A 24,170-nucleotide genomic window follows, 5' to 3' on the forward strand; every position below is an offset into this window, starting at 1 on the left:
ATAACACAAGCGGAAAATGATTAGGTTGCTCGTAAATTTCTTTTCATACAATCGCAAGAAATTCCCTTCTTATGAGAATGAACCTTAGAAGGGAACAGAAGAGGTAGAGAAGTTGAGAGAAAAGAAACATCATAACAGAAGATCATCTTTAGCTTTTGTTTCTGTCTATCCTTTTCGTCCAGTCGTAAGGTTCCCATGATGTTTTCATTGCATCACATTTGCTCTTCAATGCTGCAAAATCTTGCTGCTTGCGATTTCGCCACCTGGAGCTTGGCAGATCCAGCATTCCAGCAATAATTTCCTGAAATTCCGGGCTAGACTACAATGTAACAACGGATGCCAACAATATTCCCCATGGATACAAACTCACGTGAGCGAACGAAGAGGGAAAAGTTTCGTTGTTCTCTATGACGTGAGCATAGCCACTACTTAGACCGAAATCAACCGCACAGTAGCTAAAGTGTGATAGAAACATATACAACATGTACATAGAAACGCTAGTACAGCACTGAAAGGTGAAGTAGATCAACCTGAAGCCCTTTGGAATTTGTCGTCGCAGATCTTTAATTTCAATTAATTTCTTGTTATCCGCGTACTCTTCTTCACATTCCATGATTGCCTTCTGAAAACGGCAACGCTTAAGAAAAAAGAAGACATGCCATATTCTGTGAAGCTTAAAAAGCTACACCAAAAAAGGTCGAAATCAAATCTTCGAAAAGATTATCTCGCTCACATTTTTGGTGAATTATCAACACGTGCAGTTCCTAGCGATAATTCAGATTTCATTGGCCGACAATTTAATGGAAATTACTTTCTTGAGATTTTGTTTCCCCTTTACTCTGCCTTGTTGAGCTATTTTTAAAAAGTTGCAGTGTTTCAATAAGCAATAATGTACTATGCTGTGCCATAACCGAATACATAACATATAAGTCCGTATGCGTTACGTACGGATGTGTTTCATATACCATTTATAGCATGCCAACCTCGCTGGACTGTACAGTCACCTTCCGTCATATATATCTATTGGGTCGACGTTATTGATTTTTACCTGCTTCTTTCACATAATACGTTTCGATAGCGCTACTTGCAAAGATAGGATGACATATGATAATACGCTGCACAGGATATCATAGTGGGCACAGAAAGATATTTTCACTCACAAGTCACTCAAAAAAACACAATATTTTGTTATTCAGGAGGCGCCAATTGATGCACCAGCGGACAATTAGACAACGTCGACCCAATAAATATATATGCGCTATTTTTGGTTTCCAGAAACGTCCCTTAATTTCACGAAGGATAGGAAAGCGAAGTAGACTTAAAGAGTAAAGTAAAGAGTTGAGTAGCTCGACAACAAAATATTTGTTAATTTTGAAGGGAAGAACTAGATACTTTGTCAAGTAGTTTTGTGGCCATTGAATAACAACTCTTATGCAGAAAAGCCGGACCCAAAAATAATCGTAGCTTCAAGCTAAGCAAATCCTTTGAATCGTATCATACAGGCTGCGGCAGAAATGACACCCACATTTCGAAGGGGGACTGAAAAAATGGTACGAGGTATTGCTAAAAACTTTTTATTTCTCAGTAGATATAATTGCTCTAGTATAAGTTTTAAACACTATAAAATGGTGAACTTGGCGAGTGATACGTGTTTGGAGCTGTTCCTGAAAGGTTTTCACCACTCTTACTAGCATGTTGGACGAATTCCTCTAATTTCTTTTTGAGTGGACTCATTCAGTTAACTCAGAGAACAAGGATGTTTGAAAACGTCAGCCTCGAGGTACCCCACAGAAAAGACACAAAGACTCGAATCAAGCGAGCGCGGTGTAAATGCAACCGCGTCGCCTAGGGAGACCATTCGACCCGAGAACATCCACTGCAAAATTTGGCGCAGACGACGTGCTGTATAGGAGGCTGCTCCATCCTGTTGGAACCAGTTCTCTAGTCCTCTTCCCCATACTGTTCTATTTTCGAATGCAGAAAATGCTCCAACACGTCGTAGTATGGATTGAAAATCACAATAGCTGTGACTTCACCCTTCTCAAAAAAAAAAGCCTCCATTCCAAAGTATCGATGCTCCACCGATGGATGACTAAAAACTTGTACCCCACTAACGGGAAAATCGCAGCTTCTACCTTCTTGTGGGATTCCAAAGTTATTTTTCAAATGTGGGAGTTATTTCTCCTGCATCTTCTACTACTCAGCACTTCTTGTGGCGTGTGTAGCGCAGTCGGTAAGAAGTCTGCTGTGGCCGCACTATGGATGGTTCGAAACCGCCTTAGCACCAACTAAGCTTTCCTCTTTCCTGGGTCGAAATAGGTAATAGACTTGTCTGCTCAGTTACGATGAGAACACAAAACACAACACAAAACAACAATCGGTTCCCTCTCGAAGTCGTATAGGCCAACAAGCTCTCCAAAAACACAACGATTACGAATTTCAGCAAAACGCGTTGGCACATCCCGAGTGAGTTGATACGCCGGAGAATTTACAATTTTTACTTCTTGCAATCTCAGTAGCACCGTTTTGTTAAAGGCTCACCCCACAAATCTAGGGTGGTGAGGGTTTCAGGTGGGTTATGCCTATACGGGGTCGTAGATTATGGAGAGGAGGGTGATTCCGTCCATTTCTTCTTAATTGCCGTAAAAAACGGCCAGGAAGATGCGGCGCGTGCACAAGGCTGGCGCGCTCCAATCGAACTCGTTGTACGAAGTAGTGCGCCGGAACGTTCGAAGCCGTATCTTCTGGGCCGTTTTCTACGGGAATTAGGAAGAAATGGACGGAATCACTCTTCTCTCAATAATCTAGGATCCCGTATACGAATACTCCACCGGAAATCCGTACCACTCCAGATTCGTGGGATGATGCCTTGAAGCATCTTTATATACAGCATCCAATTTCAAAAATACTCCTCTCTTTTGAATGTTGACATTCTAATACAGATTTTCATGGGAATGTGTCCTGTCTACTAAAATATGTTAGATTAAAATCGATCTTTGGATATTCGTGCCAGTTTTTATTTCTCGGAGCACCTAACTCTTTGAGAGTTATCAAATCCCCCTCTGATATGCAGTCATCAATTTTGATCGCCCCTTCCTCTTGAATTTTTCAAAATTCGAACAAACTCTATACCGCAGAAGGGCATATTTCTGTTTATCTACAGATCCATTTTCTACCGCAGTACATTCGAATTGAAAGTGTTGAACTGCAGGTGCAGTATCTCTCATATTTGAAAAACGATTTCGAAAGCAAGTTATAACGGATGCCGATACACTTCGACTTTCAGAACGAAATTTTTAAGAGGACAGAGAATATGAACTATATTTCGTCTATATAATGGTGAAACATATATTACACCTAGTCAATGACACGTTGCATGCGACAAACGTCATGCTATTCATAGAAAGACAAAATGTAAAGCAAATTCCTTTTCTATGCGGACAAGAATCACGCAAGAGAGTTTCGTTGGTCGTAATTATCGCTACGCGATGAGATGCATTGGCGTCAAACTAGCGAGACTGACAGTTATTTGCTTTGCTTTAGCCATAGTTGCACACCGAATAATCTCTCTTTCATAAATTCATGTTAATAAAGAGTGATAGCGACCAGATCAGATCAGAGTCATGCCTGGGCTATCTACCCTAGATCACAGTCTATTGCTTACGCAGGAATCACGAATACGCAGACAACAGGTGCGAAAACAGACCATTAATAGACACCTCAACCAATGTTATGATATATGAACTGATCGTCCAAAGGTTGGAAAAGGCATTGAGAACAGGCTCAAGCATGTGATAGGATTTTCTCATCGGGGGTCGTAAAGGGAGTGTGGGGAGTAGTGAACTGGAATAGCATGACAACCAAAACAGAGTATTACGTAGTAATAAATAATTACAAAGTATTACAATAAACAATATTAGATAATAATTACATAAATTACAAAATGTTATGTTTAGTTTCAGGCTTAGTACAGTAAAATGGAAGCATCAACATTTCGTCCTGACAATCCCCGATGTATTGACAATGTATTAATGAGACAACGCAGGTTCGACACCCCGCTGAAGCAAATTTCTGCAAAAGAGATGGAAACTTGAAACAACTTCTAAAAAATGAAGAATGTAGTTTTACGTAGTCTACGACAGTTTAAAAGTGAGTTTAACAAAATTTAATGATCAAGAAAGCTGAGATTCTGTGCACATTGTTAAGTCTGGAAGATTGCGAATAACTTCGCATAAGAGGACCAAAAGGAAAAGGCTAGGTAGTTTTTAAGAGTAGAAGGTTTATCCTAAAAAACAGTCACGTCGCTGTTTTTTTTTCCACCTCCTAGTCTTTTTGGGATTTTGATGGGACAGAGACGGGAGAAATAGCATTTTTGTCCCATCAAAAATCTGGAAAAACTGCGAGGTCCTGGAAGTCGAGTGATACAGCAGCTGATTGGGAAAATCCTCTGCTACAACATGCTGGAAGATGATTTGCTTAGCACTAACTTACATTGAGTCATTGAATTTTATCCAAAATCACTCACTTTTCAGCGCGTGAGCGAAAACTGGGATTTGGGCGATTTTTTTTCCATTCTACAAAAATGAGGCGGCGTTAAAAAAAACCGTCCATATATTCGGTTATAGGGCTTAGGAAAACCCCTATGTGCGAAATTTTTCCTTCCCAAACCGTCTGGTTCTCTCAAAATTTACATGGAACGAATCCAAAAAAGTCGGGAAATTTCAAATTTCGTCCCATCAAAATTCTAAAATGACTAGGAGGTAAAAAAAACAGCGACGTGAATTTTTTTGGGGCAAACCTTCTTCTATTAGAAACAACCTAAGCTTTTTCTTTTAATCCTCTTATGGCGAAGTTATGCGCAATCTCCCACACCTAACAATGTGCATAAAATCTGATCTTTTTTGGTCATTAAATTTTGTTAAATTCACCTTTAAACTGCTGTAGACTACGTAAAATTAAATCCTTCATTTTTTAGAAGTTGTTTCAGGTTTCTATCTCCTTTGCAAAAGTTTGCATCAGTGGGGTGTCGAACCTTCGACATCACATCGTCATATTGCAGGGACAAAATGTTGATTTTTTTTCACTTTTTTCCTTCATTTTTCTGTGATTCGACCTATGCATAAGACTCTTCTACTTTTTGGTTGTATCATGTGCTTTAATCAGAATTTGAAGATAATTCATAGATTTTAGGATAAAAATAGAATAGAATAAAAATTAAAATATTTCAATACCAGTATTTCAACCTTTCAGCAAATTTGCGCCTTCTAGTAAATGGTATTTTTTCGCTTCTATCAGCCACCGATTTTCTCATTTGCAATTTGTTCTTCGGCTAATTTTTGACTTCCTGGGACACATGAAATTTCCAATATGAAGGAGAAGAAGAAGGGAGGGGAGGGAGGAGAGAGAGGTCGTATTGTATTCGGGAGGGTCGTGTCCCGTCACCACGCTTGACCCTAATTGAGAAATCCATCTAACGGGCTTTTACTGTGGCCAAAGAATAAAAAAAAAGAAGCTAAAGCGTTGTGCGTCTACATTATTGTGTGAATCTTCAAATTAATTACATGTCGTCAGTACGTGCCTCTCTCTTTTCGTCACAAAGCCCCTAATAATTACTGGAACAAACAACTTGCTCTCGAAACACTGTTAACTTGCGATGTATGGTCGACTGCTGACAGGGTCAAATTCTATTATCGGGCGTTTCAAACCGATATGAACTGAATCATGCATTCTTCGCGCGGAGAGTCACGGCTTAGCAGCGTAACGGAAAACCGAACTCAAATTTCATTGCGATTATCGTGTCTTTTTTACGAGCAAAAACCAACCAAACCTAAACATTCGTTCAACATTCGTCGACTTCGTCATGTTCCGGGGAAAAAATCAAAATTTCCAAAAAGAAAATGGAGTTTTGCTTGACTTGGAACAGTTTCCGCAAAGTTTTACAAAAATGAAGACAGGGTTACATTACCGAAGAAACATGTCCTCCGATAGAAACACTCACTCTTCACAAATCCCTCATACAACAACAAATGGTTTTAATATTTGTTGCATATAGAAATCACAAATTATGCGTTTATTTATTGTTTTGTTGTCTGGATTCCAGAAAACGCACAGATCTCAAAGAGAAGATTTTACGACTATATCTGCTTATTATTTGATTGAGTAACTAATTTTGAGGAAGTTGCGAGATGATTCACTTACGTACGTTTCCCTGCTTGCAATGGAAGGTAAAGAATTGGGAGGAAAACAGAACGGAGGAGCATTTTTGTACATAACTCAGGAAATAAAATCAAGATCACTAAGATGAAGTAGTGGCCAAATTGCGTTAGGATGTAGTGGTACTGAACTATTTCTATGGATAGCGTTTGGTAAGTACCCGTTCCCAAAATTTCTACAGGCAAAACTTTGTCCAAATCTACTCGAGGCGGATATATATATATATATATATATATATATATATATATATATATATATATATATGGTGGTTTTAGCTTCGCTCCCCTTCACTGATCAATGAAAGTTAATAGTAGTAGTGTTTTCTGTAAAATTAGATTTTTTTAAACAACGCTTTCCTTCTCTTCTTTATATTAAAAATTAAGGCAAAAGATTACGGAGCTTTTCTTCTAAACGCGTCAATTCTGCATTTGGAGAATATTCAACCATCAGCGACAAACACTCCTTCGATGCCAGATTAATGTATATACTATTTGAAAGCATTACTCGAAGTATGGGTATTCCTCCTGATTTCCCTCAATAGTTATCACAGAATGATGTTTTAACATAAAATGACGTGAAAGACATCTTAATACTGATAAAGATAACGTTCCACGTCAGATCACATAAAAATCCTGCTACTATTTAAGCAGCCGTTTTCATGCGCGTTTTCACTTCCTGAGAACGGCATGCTACCAATTTGAGACGAACGAAGAAAGAAATAGATGCGCGGAGGAGTCATGAAGGTGAAAAGCAACGCGCGCAATGACCACGGCTATGAAACGGCTTTAACCATTTATCTTTTGCGACATGCATCCACGGGACCCGTCTCACCCCACGTTATACCTATCTGCGGCGCACCAATCCGACGCCGTGGGACCCGTCGCACCCCATTTTCTAGTTATCTGGCGCCGGAGAGCTAGAAAATGGGCTGCGACGGGTCCCACGGCGTCGGATTGGTGCGCCGGCGCCAGATAGGTATAACGTGGGGTGAGACGGGTCCCGCGGAATCGAAATGGTGCGCAATAACTTCGCGTGCATGTCGCAAAAGATAAATGGTTAAAGCCGTTTCATAGCCGTGGTCATTGCGCGCGTTGCTTTTCACCTTCATGACTCCTCCGCGCATCTATTTCTTTCTTCGTTCGTCTCAAATTGGTAGCATGCCGTTCTCAGGAAGTGAAAACGCGCATGAAAACGGCTGCTTAAATAGTAGCAGGATTTTTATGTGATCTGACGTGGAACGTTATCTTTATCAGTATTAAGATGTCTTTCACGTCATTTTATGTTAAAACATCATTCTGTGATAACTATTGAGGGAAATCAGGAGGAATACCCATACTTCGAGTAATGCTTTCAAATAATATATACATTAATCTGGCATCGAAGGAGTGTTTGTCGCTGATGGTTGAATATTCTCCAAATGCAGAATTGACGCGTTTAGAAGAAAAGCTCCATAATCTTTTGCCTTAATTTTTAATATAAAGAAGAGAAGGAAAGCGTTGTTTAAAAAATCTAATTTTACAGAAAACACTACTACTATTAACTTTCATTGATCAGTGAAGGGGAGCGAAGCTAAAACCACCGAAAGTCTGAAGTTCGGCTTTAGCCGGACATTCAGACTGGTATATATATATATATATATATATATATATATATATATATATATATATATATATATATATATATATATATATATAGGGGCGGGTGTGGTGTAGCGGTTAGAGGTTCCGCTTCCTGCACGATCGATCGGAGGTTCGAATCCGCCCTAGTGCTCACCAAGCCTTTCATCCTTCCGGGGTCGATAAATTGGTACCAGACTTGTCTGGGAGGATAAAAACACTGACTTGACACATCGGCTAGCCACCGCAAGTCATTGTATAGGCCAGATACACGTTCGTAAATCTCAAACGATTCTGAATTGAAGTGAACGTGGGGGCGCATCCCAAGCGGATTGATTAACGCCAGAAACTTTAAACTTTAACTTTACATATATATATTATATATATATATATATATATATATATATATATATATATATATATATATATATATATATATATATATATATATATATGTACAGTGAAATTAAAAGTCCCATGACAATGACGATGTTTGCAGAAGAATGGGTGGTACATCTTATGAAAAAACAAAAAAAGATCAAATTGCATGTAGACTTTAAATGGAGTGTTGTATACAACCAATAACTAGGGAGACACTAGTATCCTTACTTAAAGTTGGATTTGTACTCTGTTTGAAGAGACAACATATTACTGCAATGTGAATCGAAAGTCTTATTCGTTGTTGTTCAGAATTCCTTGAGCAATGGTTTTATGACTACATTTATCCTTCTGTTTGGCTGCTGTTTAGTTCTCAGCACGTTTTTTTTGGCTAGTTGGGCTAGAAAGCTCAGATTTTCTAACCAACCTTTCCTTAGATGACAAGCAGGATGCTAACATTCGTTTTTTTTTTTGCCTGAGTTATTTCTTACAACTCAGGGATTCATTGAAGTAAGTCCAAAAAAGATTACATTTTGTTATAAATGTCGTTAAATCGAACTGAAAACTTGCACCCGCGGCTTCTTGAAGGACCGGAACATTACGGCGCTTTTTCATCCAAAGTTTCTAAGAAAAACAGAATCCGATACACTACGTCCAAAAAGATAAAGCTTCAAATAGAAAAGTGAAACACTTTCCGACTTCATCCTGGAACAAAATTAAGTTCAATCAAAAGAAAAAAGACTGCTTCCCTCTTGAGTTATTCTTGGATAAATTGATGTGGAGCTTACGCAACTGTTTTTGAATTTTAAAAGAATAGACTCTGGATGAGATTGTTTCCTGATTTGCGCTGCTGACTCAACCTTAAAGGGGAACAGTTATTACTGTAGTTCCCGCCTCATGCACTTACTACATTCAGCCTTTCGTTCATCCGACCATTTCTACGTTCCAAACTTCTATGCATTGCAAGTGCTCTTGTATATCGGATGAAGAGGTTAAGTAAAACAGTGACCATTCGACTTTCAGCTGACATCGATACCTCAAGATGTTTGGAAGGAAAAGGCAATGTTTTATCAGTACATGCCACATAATTGAGCGGATATTTAGCTTGAAATGAGAACAACGGTGTCCTAAAGAATTCCCTTCTTCTCACAGGTGTATGTTCACATGAAAACTCTCCAATTTTCTCAAACGTTCAAAAGTTGCCAGGTATTGAAAATGTGCAGAAACCTCGCTGGAAAAAGCTCAAAATAGCAACTGCTTGTGACGCATATTCAGAAAATATTTACGTTTCCTTCACAGAAACAGATCATAGTTCCTCTACTGGTATACTTCTCTTATCAAAAATTTAGGGTCAACAGTGTTTTTCTTCTATTTCCACAGTAAGCAGACACTTGCCTGCATTGATATGATGGTAAGTAATTATCATATGAGAACAAGTAATAAAGGTAAATGCGCCTTGGAAACCCTTCATGTCAAACACACATACATTATGAAGGACTTGCAAGTGTACAATCAAAGCAGTTTTCAAGTTTAGCGGTTTCAGCGGTATAGTGTTGTGCGGTCACGTAAATCTGCATTCCTCACATGCATTTCATGAAAATGTCGAGAGAGATAATAACGTAATAATGAGCGAAAAGATGAGGATTGATGCAGGGCATCGCTGAGTTTTTGCGGAAAATTGTTAATGCTGCCCGATCGAAGAGCAGAGAAAGTTTTCCAGAAAAACACATTTTAATGAGATTGATGATGGGCATTAAACTTGTAAAATCCACGAATTTTAGGAACAGGTTTCACAGATACAACGTTAACGGATGTACGGTATGTGGGCGAAAGAAGGCAAATGCATTTACAATTGACAGGACTGTTGAATATCCATCAAACTTTTTGTGAAGATTTTTGACTCGAATTCACCACCTTTCTCTTTTTCTCCTAAACAGTTTCTGGAGACGGAGGTGCGGTTCGAATCCGATGAACACTTAACACCGAGATGGAGAACATTTCAGTGTACCCGACCTCCTTCAAAGCGTTTGCCAAAACAGTGTACCTCAGTGGCTACTAAATTATTTCGGACAATGTGATGCACGCATGGATTTACATTCCAGCCATCTATTATGTCATAAAAAGCATTAAACTGTTGTTCGCAGTCTCATGAAATAGTTTGACTGAGTAAAAACCATCTCCTGTAAAATACTATGTCAACAATAAAAGAAAAGAGAACCCACCAAAGCTCACCGCACAAAAGGAGACGGTGTAGGTTATCTTGGTTTGTGTGCCAGAAACACTACGAGAATAAAGAGCTAAGCTTCGCCTTAGTCTTGGAACACGAAACACCTTGTACGTCTGCGCAAAAGTTGTGAAAAATATAGCGTTATCTGTTTGGACCACACGCAAAAGCTATGGTTCTGGCGTCCTAACTGAGAACTTCATACTATTGCATGTTCTTTATCCTACTAGTTCGATACCAGACTTTTTTCTTCAGCGCGCATGCGACAGCTGATCGTCGGTCTGTCCGAGGAAGCAACCGGATTACTCGAAAGTAAACGGATTGGAAAATATTGGGGGCAAAGATTCAGAAAAGACAGGAATTCATACCAGTCGTGTAAATTTCCTTATGGCGTAGTGATATCGACATTCAACACCCCCCTCCCGGCAGATTCGCCTGTGCCTGTTCGCTTAATATTTCGCTCGCTCCGCTTTGAGTAGATTTGGACAAAGGTTTTCCTGTAGAAATTTTATAGCAGTAGAAATAACAGTAGCGGAATAATAGAATTTATTAATTTGTAGAAACAAACAACAGTAGCGACATTTTTTTTGTAGAATTAGAATTGTTTTTTTTTTCTCTCAACGCTTTCTTCAATTTTTTTACCCGAAAATTCAAACATAGATGAAAGATTTTATGGTTTTTCCTTAAACGCGTTAGTCCTATTATTTGTTTTTTATTTCTATTTTATTCTAATTTTATTTTTGAAGTATGGGTTTCCTCCGTTCTCAACTATTAGCGAAGAACGATGTGCTAACCTGAAATGATGTGAATATCACTATCGTAGTGATAGAAATAACGTTCTACGTCAGATCGCGTAAACTGTTGGCTACTATGCATTGTATTCAAGCAGCCGTTCGCACGTGTGTTTCCTCTTTTTGAAGAAAGGATGTTAGCAGCATGAGACATGCTGGGAAATAGATATGCGAAGGAACCACAGAAACCCATTCTACCGCCTCGGGGCTCCCGCGCACCAATCCGACGCAGTAAAACCCGTCTCTCCCCACTCTATAGCTTTCTGGCACCGGCGCACCATTCCGACTTCGTGGGACCCGTCCCACCTCATTTTAGAGCTATCTGGCTCCGGGGCACGAATTCGACGCTGTAGGACACGTCTCACCCAATTTTACCGCGTTGGGGCTCCAGCGCACCAAACCGACGCCATGGTATCCGCGTCCCTCTCTTTTTGGGATTTCTTGACTGAGACGCATACACAGACGCACACACGTGACACAATACGGCCGTTATTATACAGTATAATAGTTTGCAAATTTGGGAGTACATTCACATAAAAGTTTCTTTACCCCACTAACATATGCGAGAAACTAACTTCCCTTATCAAAGCCAACATAGATGACAACATAACTTTAGACAATGGTGAAAAGGTAGAGTGCTTGTCTATCGGGTGCACGACGATAGTTCGGCACCTCACCGGTGAAGAGTTTTGCATCATTATGGAGTAGTTTCGTGACACACAGACAAACACACAAACATACACACACGGATTAAGCGCGTTATTGTATAGCATGATAGTGTCGAATATAATCATCGTGAAACCACAATATCCACGTTTCTGAAGAGGGAATCCTAAACACCTTTCTATCACATTTCTTTTGTTCTTGTTGAAAGAAGTTTTGTTGTAGCAATCAAGGATTCATACGGCTCTGACGTCTTTCTTTATTTCCATACTTTTCACCTTCTCTGGCTCCATTTTCATACGTAGTTGTTCATTAACTCCTAAGAGAATGAGGTTGACATAGGAATATGAACTAAAAGTTAACTTGAAATTGCAGAAGGGAACCTGGGACATTTCCTTTTTTTGTGAATAATCCGATTCTAATTTTAATAAGACAACGTATGTATTGAAATTACAATCCTCTAGTCAAAAGAGAGCTTCTGTTGTAAACTCCACACCAATCGCTCCGCGATATGTCAGAATCCCAACAATACTGCGACATTCGAATCACTGAACGAACACCATGTTTTTCGAAAACAGCAGAGAACAAGAAAGCGCATTGAACCTTATTTCACAAAGTGTATTTTTCAATGACCCCTCTCGAGATTTTCTTTCATTCTCGCTTCGGCTGTCTAGCGAAGTGGCGACGCACACATTCCAATGCGGTGAGTAACCTTGAGATGGTCACGAAACAAACATCTTGAACCAGATTGTCCGTTGCGATTAGTATGTGAATTCCACATGTACTCATTGCAACTTAGTTCACTGTAGCTCTTTATCATCATAGTAGCTCCACAATGCTGAAGAGCGACAGAAAACAAAAATGAGGCGAAGTTCTGCGATTCAGTGAAATACCCCACCTTGAAGTAGATCGGAGCAACGCTGCCGATTTCAACAGGCACGGGAATAGCTTCAATTATGACGTGAGGATTGGCTGCAACATTTCGAGACATCTCCACAAACAAGCAGTCCTGCTCGTTGGCTCTCCACATAGCTGTAAGGCCTGAATGCAAGGGGAATCTTCGAATGTCCAACGGGACCCTTCGCCAGACTTTCATGGATATTTTTTAAAATTAATTAGAGGCTCTATTCTTCCCTATCTCAACTCTATATTTTTGCTATTTACTTTAAGTTATTCGAACTTGCTTTCGACATCGTTCACTACTGTCCCGAAGGCCAGTTTCCTCTTCCGCTGCGCCCCACCTTTTTTCATCATGCACTCTGAGAACAACCAAAAGAGTGATGAAACTAAAGAGGAAATACTGATGTCAGTCATACGAATGCCGCAAATAGTTGTCATCCCATAAAATCTATGAACTCTAATTCTTATCTAATTCTCTTGTTATGTTATCATATTGCTAGCAATAATGATTGATTACGAAGACTAAATCGTTTTAACATTTTCGAAAGTACTGAAAAATTCGAAAAGAATTCTTTCCTACTGTTCATTTGCAACATGTGTATTGCTTCAGATCACAAGCTAGAGACTAATCAAACTTTGCGTATTATCAGAGCTGATTAGTTCAGAGGAAATCATTTAGGAAAGTGAAGATTACTGGCTGGACAACGTAAAAACAAGTTAGTTGCAGTACTCGCTGCGGCAAGTGTATAATTTGTTAGCCTTACTACTGTATGTGGCATGACTACACTGAACTGCATTGTCTTGAGTGGAATTGCATCTATTACACAAAACCACTCTACTGCTTTTCACAGAAAGAATCAAATAAATGATTTGCTCTTTAGTAGCTATGCTAAGCAACATTCTATGTGGAGAGTTCCATTCCACTTCCGAAAGGTTTTGCTCCAGAGGAATGTCATTTACCTTTCCTCCATAATCGCATCTCGTCCCAAACGTTCTCGTCCAGCTGTATACTAGAACAAACATGCTCTGTAGGTATGATGAGGCAATGCTGTTCGTCCAAACCGTCCCACTCTGCCACAGCGAGGTACGTCTAGAATGTACCAAATACGGTTGTGAAACACAGGCGAGTTATTATATCTTGTAAAGAGTATATATCTGTAAACAGCTTAACGGATCCTCCTCAGTGCTTAACTTCCGCAGTAATGGGTTTAAATTGGTAAGAACACGAATTAACAGCAGCCCCCACTTACGCAACGTAAGCAAATATATTTTGGCGCATTGCGCGACAATTATCATGTGATACACAACATCTAAGATGGAAAACAACGATTACTACCCACGAGGACACAGAAGGTGAAGCGGTACACTGCGACCTGTCAGTCACGGGATAGTAACATCGAGCAAAACTAGAGGTTCTGACATTATTGTCATTACTCTTCATAGACTAGCAGACTAATTGTATTTGCTGTGATATTCCGTAAGAATCTAGGCATAATTATTTCTGTAGGACAGCGTAACTCAGATAGTTTTTAATAGGAAAGGAAAGGACGAGTGGAACATATCACCATTTAGAAAGTTTTTGTTAAACATACTTGAAAACAAATGAATCTTAAATATTCGATGAATCCGCAAGTTGGAAAAGCACAACATTTGACTGTTTTCTGCTCATGATCCGTCTATTCAGATATTCTTGAACACAAGACGTTGGGACCTACAGCTTTGGCTCCCATTCACATCTCGACACTAACTAAGCGTGGTGAATCCCAACTGCGAATATTTTCGCTAGTTGTAGAGAGTGGTGAAATAGAAAATGATAAAGGCAGAAAAGAGCTTCGTATTAGTCCTAAGTAGGAATGGAGTAGAAGCAAATATCCAAGGTGACATTTTTTGCTGAGTTTGGAAATATCTGCAATGAACGCAGACATCTTCGAAATTCAAAGAGATATATGGGGAAGGGTGCGGCGACAACCCGTGGATTGCTGCAGCAACAATTGTGATGAGCAACCATGCAGCGCCCGTATTGGCATGGATGAGAATCATCACACCATGACCAAATAGCAGCCAGAAACTATGGTGGTCTGGCGAAACGACTACGACAATCCAATCCGTGCATTCGTTACAATGCGGAAAGCAGTGTGAACATCTTTATTTTAACAATGGTGCACAGTGCGATTGTTAGAACGCACCTAGGTTTACAGTTCGATCCTCTTTTTCGAGCAAACACTCTGGAGTAAAGCGCTACCTTAGGGCCAACGTTTGTCTAGCCTACTATAAGTTGCAAAACTTGGATCTCTCGTAAGGGCAAGAAGCCGGATTGGATCGGAGATAAACATAATGGAAATGGTCATAATAATTGACCAACTGAACATTAAAGGGAAAATAAACAACAATCTTTTTCGTGGGATATGCCTAGGACAGACATAACAGAAACCGTAACTTGCCCTACAAGATACTCATTATTCCAACACCACTAAATATTTGAAATCAGGCGGCAGATGTGAATGCCTAAAATTCCTCCAGTATTAACTTTTGTTTCAGTTGGTACAAGAAGAAAAACGTGCATGACGCGAATACGAGCATTATAAATTTTGCTACAGAAGACTTGTTCATTTCATTAGTTGCACCTGTCCTCATCGTTACTCATCAAGATAAGACAACTGAGAAACTTTCTTTTTCGGTGGTAGAAGTAATGACCGAAGAAGTTAATAAAATTACATTCAAAAGTTCAGAGGAGGCGCAGCATGAGTCTCATTCCCGAAACATTTTAGGCAATAAGAGTTTGATCAGGAGGGGTTTCCAAGACTGTAACTTCGTCAAGAAATCTTGAAAAGTCATTAATTTTTCTTTGGTATTTCATGAAAAGTACTGGCACATAGTACTTCACTGTGTTCGCTTACCGAATAGGGCCGCAGAAAAACATGATTGTAGGGGAGTACCATTGCCACTAACCAGAAACTAGCCTGCAATAATGTGCACGACCGCTTTGTATAGTTCCTGATTGCGTGGTTTGACCATAGGATGACGGATGATTGTATGGTAGCAGAAATGATTTGTCGTATCATGTGCGTCACGTGGGGGGAACAACACAGGAGAAACAGGACGGCCACTCTTTATTCATGCGAACGGACAGCTAGATGATTGCACGAAATCCGGAACTGTAGCTTTCCAACTTGAAAGATTTGAGACAATTTGAGAGAGTACACAATTGTCACAGCGAACTGTAACCCACAAAACACTAGAAGTGTTTCGACAATGGTCAAAGGCACGGAAATAAACAGAAAGAATGGAAGCATTTAGATCACGAAGTCATACCGTAAGAACACATGCACTAATTTTCGTGTATTGCGTCTTTTATGAAAATCCTAAAGGTTTACAGCAATGGCACGAGATCGTTCTCTGCACATAAAATTGCTCACATAAGTACCTACTAATAAGTGTTGTTCTTCCAGCCAAAACTTTTCCTCCTAAGTTCAACAAAAACATGCATACTAAGCTTTCAGTGCACGCCAAAGCCTTATGTAACATCCAGAGCGAAGGGCTGGGTGGTGGCTTGCTAGCATCTTGCATTTGAAATGGGTTTATTCTGAAGAAGCAATGCGGGACAACTTGCAAAACACTCAAAGAACGGATCGGTAACTTTTCAAGAAGCTATAAACTTAAAATAAACTTCATCGTGCAATATGTTTCTAATCTTTCTAACGGGAATCTGCAGCTTGATTCGTTTATGAAAACGCGCACATTAAATCAGATCATTAGTTCATGAGAAAATGTTGGATTGCTTAAAAGTAAACCAATTGGATGAAACTGAAAACGAAAACATAAGAAAGTAATGAAAACCGATATTTGTGGTTTGAGTAATGTTGACCGTATTCGCTCGAAACCCCTACTGGCCAAGTTCTGTCCTTTTCCATGCACTGGAAGAAGAATTGAAACAGCAAAAGCACAACAACAACAAGATCAATGTCTGTTAGAGGAAAACTCTCACGGTACAATAAAGATGTTCGAGGTATGTAGGCTCCAATGTCCCTACGGGAACTTTTTCACTTCGTTCCGCGGACGAGGGAATGGGGATTGGGATTGATGACCTCACCCTATCACTGGTTCCCCACACTTAGGATTAATTAATATTTGAAGTTTAACTACTGCGTGTATAGCGCTGTTGGTAACAGGTACAGCCGCGACTGCAGGGTCGGTCCATGGTTCGGTATCGCTCTAAAGCCAACTAAAATTTTCATCCCTCGGTGGTCGACAAATTGGCAGACTTGTTTGCGAGGACAAAAACACGACTTGACACTTCGGCTAACCCCTGAAGGTCGTTGTATGGGCTAGATACGCGTTGGAATATCTCAAATGATCCTGGATTGAAGTAAACGCGTTGGCACATCCCAGTGGAATGATTATCGCCAGACACTCTAATTTTATTTGTTATTCTTTAATTCATATTATTCACATTATTAATTCATTATTATTATTATTAATTCACATTATTATTAGTTAATTGCGTTTGAGGTAATTGCTCCTTCATTTTTTTGTTTCGTACAGCTCCTTTCGCTTTCATCCCGTTATATCGGTATTTTCCTGTCTCTACATACGCACCAATGTTCGTGATCACAGTGCGCATTGGTTTAACTGCCCAGGTTTGAACTAGTCGCGTCGGACAGACAGACAAACCGACAGAGAAATTGCTTCTTTCTACAGTAGAAATTAGTGACTTCTGTTTATTTGTCTGTGCGAAGAAATTATTGACTTATTTAACAAAATTTTTATGACAAGTGCCAATTTCATGGATCGCTTTCCATTTAGGTCGGAGGACTAAGCTTTTCTAACCTGGAGGTGAAGAACGGGAAGGCAGCATTCAAAAGAAAACAATGGATTTAATGTGCTAGGTTCAAAAACAGTAGGTTTTTATTCACTGAAATAAAATTGAGAAGCTTGATTTTCTACAAAATAAGAAAACAAACCTTCCTTAACCGTTTGGGAATTAACAGAAATCAACGATATTCAGAATCAGTTGTAGAATTTGAATCTAAAAGCAAAGAAAGCAAATAATTAAAAAGACAGAAAAGTAAAAAAAGACAATTTCAAGAGAAACAAAAGCGTCTGTAGAATGAGCTGCTGACTAATTATCTAGCTAGGATAAAGAAAACACGTGAATAAGCTGGAGGGATTCCTTCCTTCTTTTTTAGCTAGCTTTTTTTTTAAAAACTAGCTCTTGATCTAGCTCTCTTGCGTTGATTTCCTCAATTGTCCCAACATCATAAAATTACTCAAAGTCTGAATGGAAAAAACAAGACGTGAAAAACCCCACTGATTTCGTCCTAACTCCAACAATGCGTTTTTCTTATAGCAAGAGACGCTCTACAACAACACTTAGACACACCAAGAAACATTACTTCTCCTTCGCACTTCCAATCGGAACAATGTCCATGCAGGCGAGTGTTATTGGTTTCAAATCTTGTAAAAAAAAAGATGAATCAGCTACTCCTCTCACAGTCTAGTTTTTTTGCACGTTCTCTTGTAAACACACAATTCTTTTGAGAAAAAAAAAACATAAGAAGGGGACGACACCTATGAGGAAACGAAAATTTGGAAGTAATTCGATATGCACACATTCGTTAAGGATACCACTATTTCTTGGAACTGTTGCATTGAAATAGAACCAACTGTTCTGTAAGGAACTACTGAAATCTCGTGATGCGGGAGTGTCTTTCTTTTTATTTTGATATTTTCTTTCAAAATAGTAGACGGACCTCTCCTCTAACAAACTTGTATTTTTGCAAAAAAAAAAGTGGTCGCAGTGCTCGATGTAGGTTTAAGAGCATATATTTTCTGTACATGTACAAAGATCTGGTTCATTTCCAAAACCACGAGCACACTGCAGGTGCGACAGGAATGTCGTCGGTTCCGTGGAATGTTGTGGAGGCCGTAACGAAATGAAGAGAATGACGAAAGCGCTTACATGAATACCAATGGCTACGACTGCGTGCTTTGCCAGTTCTCGACTTTCCAAACATCGAACACAATCGTTCAGAGAGCGTTCCAGCCGTTCATGATCTGAAATGATGCATCCTATTAAAGGTGATGTTACACTGCCAAGCGTTTTTTTACATCAGTATGCAAACGAGAAAAGGAGAAAATCGATGAAATGCTGGCAACGAAATGTATACACTTTTTTGTCTTTGTACAACGACCAAACATGTCTGATATGTGCACTTCCTCGATTTCTTCACTTCGAACACAAAATAGAAATTTTAACCAAGTCGCGACAGCCACCATTTGCAGTTATTTTGAAAGAATCAAGTCTTGCGCTCAAGAAGAAGTGTCTACACCTCTTCATTTCAGTTATATCACTTGAAATAAGTAATCTTCTAAATGGTGAGTGCTACAATTTGGTAACAACACTGAGTGAGTAGATTTGAAGGTGTTGCCCTCCAAAAAATTAAATTCCATAACGGATAGTGTTTAACATTGAAATTGACACATATCGTGCTTGAAATCGAATTTCTTTATGATACTCGAACGCATTCGACTTCAAGTCAAACTTCAACTCGAACGCAAGTGAAGATTGCGAATACGTATGCTCACTCTACAATGAAATGTGGAGGCTAAGCGATGCTCAACCCAGTATTCTTATTTTTTCTCACAAGTCTGGCGTTTATCGGCCCCAACGGGATGAAATGCTTACTCAGCCTTGAGCGGTATTGACCCGTCGACAATGCAGACACCGTGGAAACCTTTTATCGTTGCTCTTCACTTCCCCACTTCATATGTCTTTGGCATGAAATTTCTCTGCTTATCGCACAATGTGGAAAATGTCATTTTCACTTCACTCTCGTAAAATCGCAACTCAGTTATTTTATTTACATCGACAATCCATCGAATAACTATCGCTGGAACTGGTTCCATCAAAGTCTGACAGAAATTACTCCTGCTACCTCACGTCGTGAAGAGAAAGTAGAACACCGGTGAGAATTGAAGTCAATTTCTGGTATGCATCGACAGAAAAATACTAAATTTCGTGATTTCCACTCGAATACACTCGAGGAGTAGACAAATAATGGAGTTTTCTTCTGTTACAACTGGCAAACCAATAAGGTAGGAATGGACCAGTATACCACACCAATTGAGTAAAGTTCTCAGAGATACGTGAAGACTACAGATAGATACACAAGCAAAGTTGACTCTCTGCATTTAACAATGCAGGCAAGAATAAACTCACAAGTAGTGTAAGTAAACATCCATAAACATGACCTCCACTACTAGTACAACAAGTAGGTCAGATTTTGTCATGACGTTTGGAACCAGTTTTAAGATGTAAAGATTGATGGAGTTCGCAGCTAATATAGACCGTAAGCTAAAGAAGAAAGCTGCGCCCTGTACACAAAAAAATTGACTGCACCCACTTTTTGAAGCAATGCAAAAATCAAAGTGCAAACAGCGCTCAGCGCCCACAAAAAGCTAATTTCTGCATTTGATGAATTTATGATGAAGAGACAGATAGCCTGATATGGTATTATTACGAATGTGGTAGAAACCTAGCAATTTTTGCAAAATATGTGATGCATGCGAACGTTATTGATCATATCATTCCTTTGTGAAGCCTGATTTAGAAGAACAAGTACTATTTCCCTCCTACACTGTCTTATACGAAAAGCAAAAACCTTTCCAATTAATTCCTCGCAAAACGATTGTTTTCGCAAGATGAGATGGGCGGAGTAGGGTGACAAATGGGGCGGAGACGGACGATTCCAACGCAGCAGTTTCGCACTGAACGCTTCGTCTAAAATGTGGCAAGTTGCCTTCCGCTATAGTGTGTTTATACTGCCTCTAGTCTCTTCAACTACTGAATGGTGGGGAGACTTACGTGCTCATCTTAATCCTAGCAGGACACCCGCATTCTATGATGTAACTTACGATGAAGCAGGTAAATAACTCCTCATTTGATTATTTAATCCTTCGGCTGTCTCTTGCTAACTCAAGGATAACGAATTAGAAACTTTAGATTATTTATTTTTGTCTCTTTCTTTATCAACGCAGCGATAAAAATCATACTGAAGCAAACGATGTCAACAGTACGGTTCGATTGTAATCCAGGTTTATAGGCAAAGTTGCTCATTCCATCAGTATTCAAGAAGGGCAGCGTAACAAAAATATTACTTAGTCGTCGCTTCATTGTATGGTTAAATCATCTAACAGCTTTCAATGAGAGAACAAAAGAACAAGAGAAGTTCTGCACTGTGAGAGATCAAGACTATGGGTTAATAATTGATATTATCCATTGATATCCGAAATCAAGTCTGTACTATTCAGATTGTCCACTAGGGCTCCGCTCTGATGCGATACCGGAGTACGTGTATTTCGGAACGATGATGGCAACGATGAGTGTGAACGAACATGACGAATGTCTTCAGAAATGTGCCGAAAAGCCAAGATGCAAAGCTGTTAACTATTTCCATCCTTTTGCGTACCAGAAGAAAGCGTTCTGTGAACTACTCTCCGAAACTCAACGCGATAATCCACGTCTACTGCGCCCATTTCGCTTGGCCACATACTTCGAGAGAATCCGTTGCCGAGAAGACATCGACGACGTCATTGACATAATACAAAGTAAGTTATTTGAAAACATCTTCAGATATTCACATCTCGGCTAGTTCAATATTTCAAATTTCACTGAATCTAAAGTAATGCTCATTGGACTTTCATAAAAAAGCACTCTAGCACTTCGCTAAAGACGCTAAACGCTCAAAGGTGTTAAATACCCTTGAATTGCTGAGGTGAAGGGATTTCGGTCACAAATGAATTCCAAACTGGAAGACACAAGTAGGAAAGAAGTGACGTTATCGATGTCAAAAAATATTCACGCTGAAGAAATTTTGGTGTCAAGAAGCATGTGTTCTGTCGTGATACTGTGGATATGGGGATAGGGTTTTTCTTTAAATCTGAATCCTAATAAATCCTGAACTCCTGTTTTCAAGGGAAGCCCAACCACTCCCGATTTATTGATACAAGGCATAGCTTCCCCTAAGCAACAAAATAAATTCCGTCTCCAGTGTTATAGCACTTCTTCAACCTTCAAAAATCATAATTTGGGTCTTCGAAGACTCACTTTGGTATAATGTTTTTTTCTTGGGCCCAAAATTCGTTTCTGATCATCCATGCTTTCAGAACCTGCCCCTCCCCGCGAGAAGAAACTGGAAATGAACAACCTGATGAAGAAGCTCACTACCAAGGTCAATGAGTTCAACTCGGGTTTTCGGGCTGCCCGTTGAAGTTCCACTGCTACTCTTCTTTCTTCTTATGTCCTCTTACATGTCTACTCTGATCTCATAGTATGTAGTCGCGGGTGCCCCAGACGTTTGCGCCATCCGACCAAAATGATAGCCATCGTCCGGAACAATATTTTCGTGAGCGTTTCCTTATCAATGCATGTACATTTCTCTCTTGAACTTATCGCTCGCGGAATAAATGTACAAATCTCTCATCACAAGTCCGATCGATTTCCTAACATAACCACAACATTTGCGGTACGGTCGTCCGGAGTGGAACAGCATGCTAGCGGGCATATTAGTATGACTTACGGCCGCCTGCCACAGGAAAATGCGCTCAGCGCTACCAAAACCAGATGATGCAATTAGAAAAAGCAAGGCCAGTGAATAGGCAAGAAACTGCAGTGGTGTGCATCCAAGCGGTAGCAAAACGTTCCCGCCGTTCGCTGCCACGAAAGCAAGTCCCTAAACAACAATTCTAACCACGCATATATTAACAGATTACAAAAGAAAGGAAGAACGTGTTGATAATGTGAACGAAGGATCAAAAAGAAGTTAAATTCGAAGCTGTAGAAAAGTGTATTTGTATCACTAATGCGCAAAAACAAATGTGACGATAACAACGATGAGAAAATAACCAATAATTCTGGGATTCCAAAAGATCTTGCTAAGTAGGCATGAGTCAATAGCTAGCTAGGAGCTCTTTGTAACAGCATTTTCCCCAAGAAAAAAAACCATAGCGGTAAAGTAAAAATCAGACCAAATTTCTTGTCTAGTTCCGTTGGAAAATTGCCATGAAAAACAACTCCTAAGACCCACAGATTTTGCTATTCCAGTTGTTATGTAACCGCTCAAGGACATAGGTCCCAATTTCCATTTCACCAACGGCAATATCGATTTGATGGGAGTTGAACAACTTGAATAACGACATTGGGAAAAAAGAGCTCTTGACACTTTTGTAACGAAAAACTAGTCCATGCATTTCATTAAGAGGAACGAAAGGTCGTAACAAGGAAGCAGTAGCCATACAACGTATACCTCGCCTTTTTCGATCCAAACTCAGCCGGGCTTCCTTGGTCCTGCGGCTGCGCTTTTCCTTTTGCACCTCAGCTATGTCATCTACGCTTTCGTCATCATAGCGCTTCATTTTGGCGCTTTTCTGTAAGAATGAGTCCGTTAATGTTCAAGATTTCACTCTTTGCGATCTACCTTCTGGCCTCCAGAAACAATCTTGAAAAAGATGTAGCACCTTTTCCACACAAAACAAGATAGGAAAATCGATGCGCGTTTGGGCTAGTTTGGAACTGTTTGCGGGTGTTACGTCAGCACATTCCATCAAAAATAGACCGACGGCGGCGACTCCGCCGACTGGTGAGATGTTCCGCTCGAAATTCGTCGCGCAACTCAGCATTCACTGAGGATCAGAGACCACGTAGTTACGCGTAAATTCTTCCCATTTACAATACATTTGTGAAGGCTATCATACGATTCACCCGAACAACACCAAAAATCAGGTTATCGCTTTCGAAATTGCCTGCAGGCAGCCGGCGGCAAATTACAAAAATGAGATAGTTGATTTTTGAGCAGAAACAGACTATTTTCGGGATTACAATAGCCGAAGAATGGATTATTCCTAATGATTTTTCCAGAAGAAAAAATCGAGTCTTAGGAGGATTTCTCCAGCTGAGAGGTCACAGCTTCTAACTAGTGGTTATAGTTTAACCCTTTTAGCGCTCATGGCGTAGATATACGACATGGAGTCCCTTTTTGGGACTACGTCAGTATAACCATACAACAAAGATAGGAAATTCTTTAAAAGATTTCCCCTCAGAAAGATGATTCTTAATAATTTGGTAATTTTTAGACTTTTAGTACTTTTGTCGGTGACGAGTACGGCAACTGACAAATTAGGATCAAAATTTAGAGGATCTAAGTGTGTATGAGTTGAAGAACAGAGAACATACGGTGAATAGGGATTAAATGCTTTTTTAGATGTGAGACCGACACTTTTGGCAAGAATACTGCATATAAAATATAAGATCTTATATTAGTACTAATACTTCTGCTACTAATACTTCTAATAATAAAGAGAGGAAAAGGAAGCGTTGTTAATGACGAA

At 39.6% G+C, this 24,170-nt stretch overlaps 2 protein-coding genes across 4 annotated transcripts; one reads left to right on the forward strand and one right to left on the reverse strand.

Moving 5' to 3' along the window:
- Positions 1-148: 148 nt before the first annotated feature.
- Positions 149-23,462, reverse strand: RB195_010168 (uncharacterized protein; the record flags this gene model as incomplete). Of its 3 annotated transcripts, none has more annotated exons than XM_013446778.2 (7): positions 149-301; positions 371-455; positions 531-622; positions 12,784-12,926; positions 13,746-13,875; positions 18,745-18,839; positions 23,090-23,198. In XM_013446778.2, 7 exons carry the CDS (start codon positions 23,196-23,198, stop codon positions 149-151), a joined length of 807 nt encoding a protein of 268 aa, XP_013302232.2. The 3 variants fall into 3 exon arrangements, with proteins under 3 accessions (XP_013302232.2, XP_064048625.1, XP_064048626.1); XM_064191042.1 differs by lacking the exon at positions 23,090-23,198 and adding an exon at positions 20,005-20,023; XM_064191043.1 differs by lacking the exons at positions 149-301; positions 371-455; positions 531-622; ... (1 more) ...; positions 13,746-13,875; positions 18,745-18,839 and adding exons at positions 22,205-22,516; positions 22,871-23,004; positions 23,301-23,462 and having other exon boundaries at positions 23,090-23,210.
- RB195_010169 (uncharacterized protein) lies at positions 20,571-22,054 on the forward strand (the record flags this gene model as incomplete). The annotated part of the gene is made up of 3 exons (XM_013446776.2): positions 20,571-20,709; positions 21,096-21,392; positions 21,951-22,054. 3 exons carry the CDS (start codon positions 20,571-20,573, stop codon positions 22,052-22,054), a joined length of 540 nt encoding a protein of 179 aa, XP_013302230.1.
- Positions 23,463-24,170: the final 708 nt, after the last annotated feature.

Source organism: Necator americanus, chromosome III (genome assembly GCF_031761385.1).
Source record: "Necator americanus strain Aroian chromosome III, whole genome shotgun sequence".
Lineage (NCBI taxonomy): Eukaryota > Metazoa > Nematoda > Chromadorea > Rhabditida > Ancylostomatidae > Necator > Necator americanus.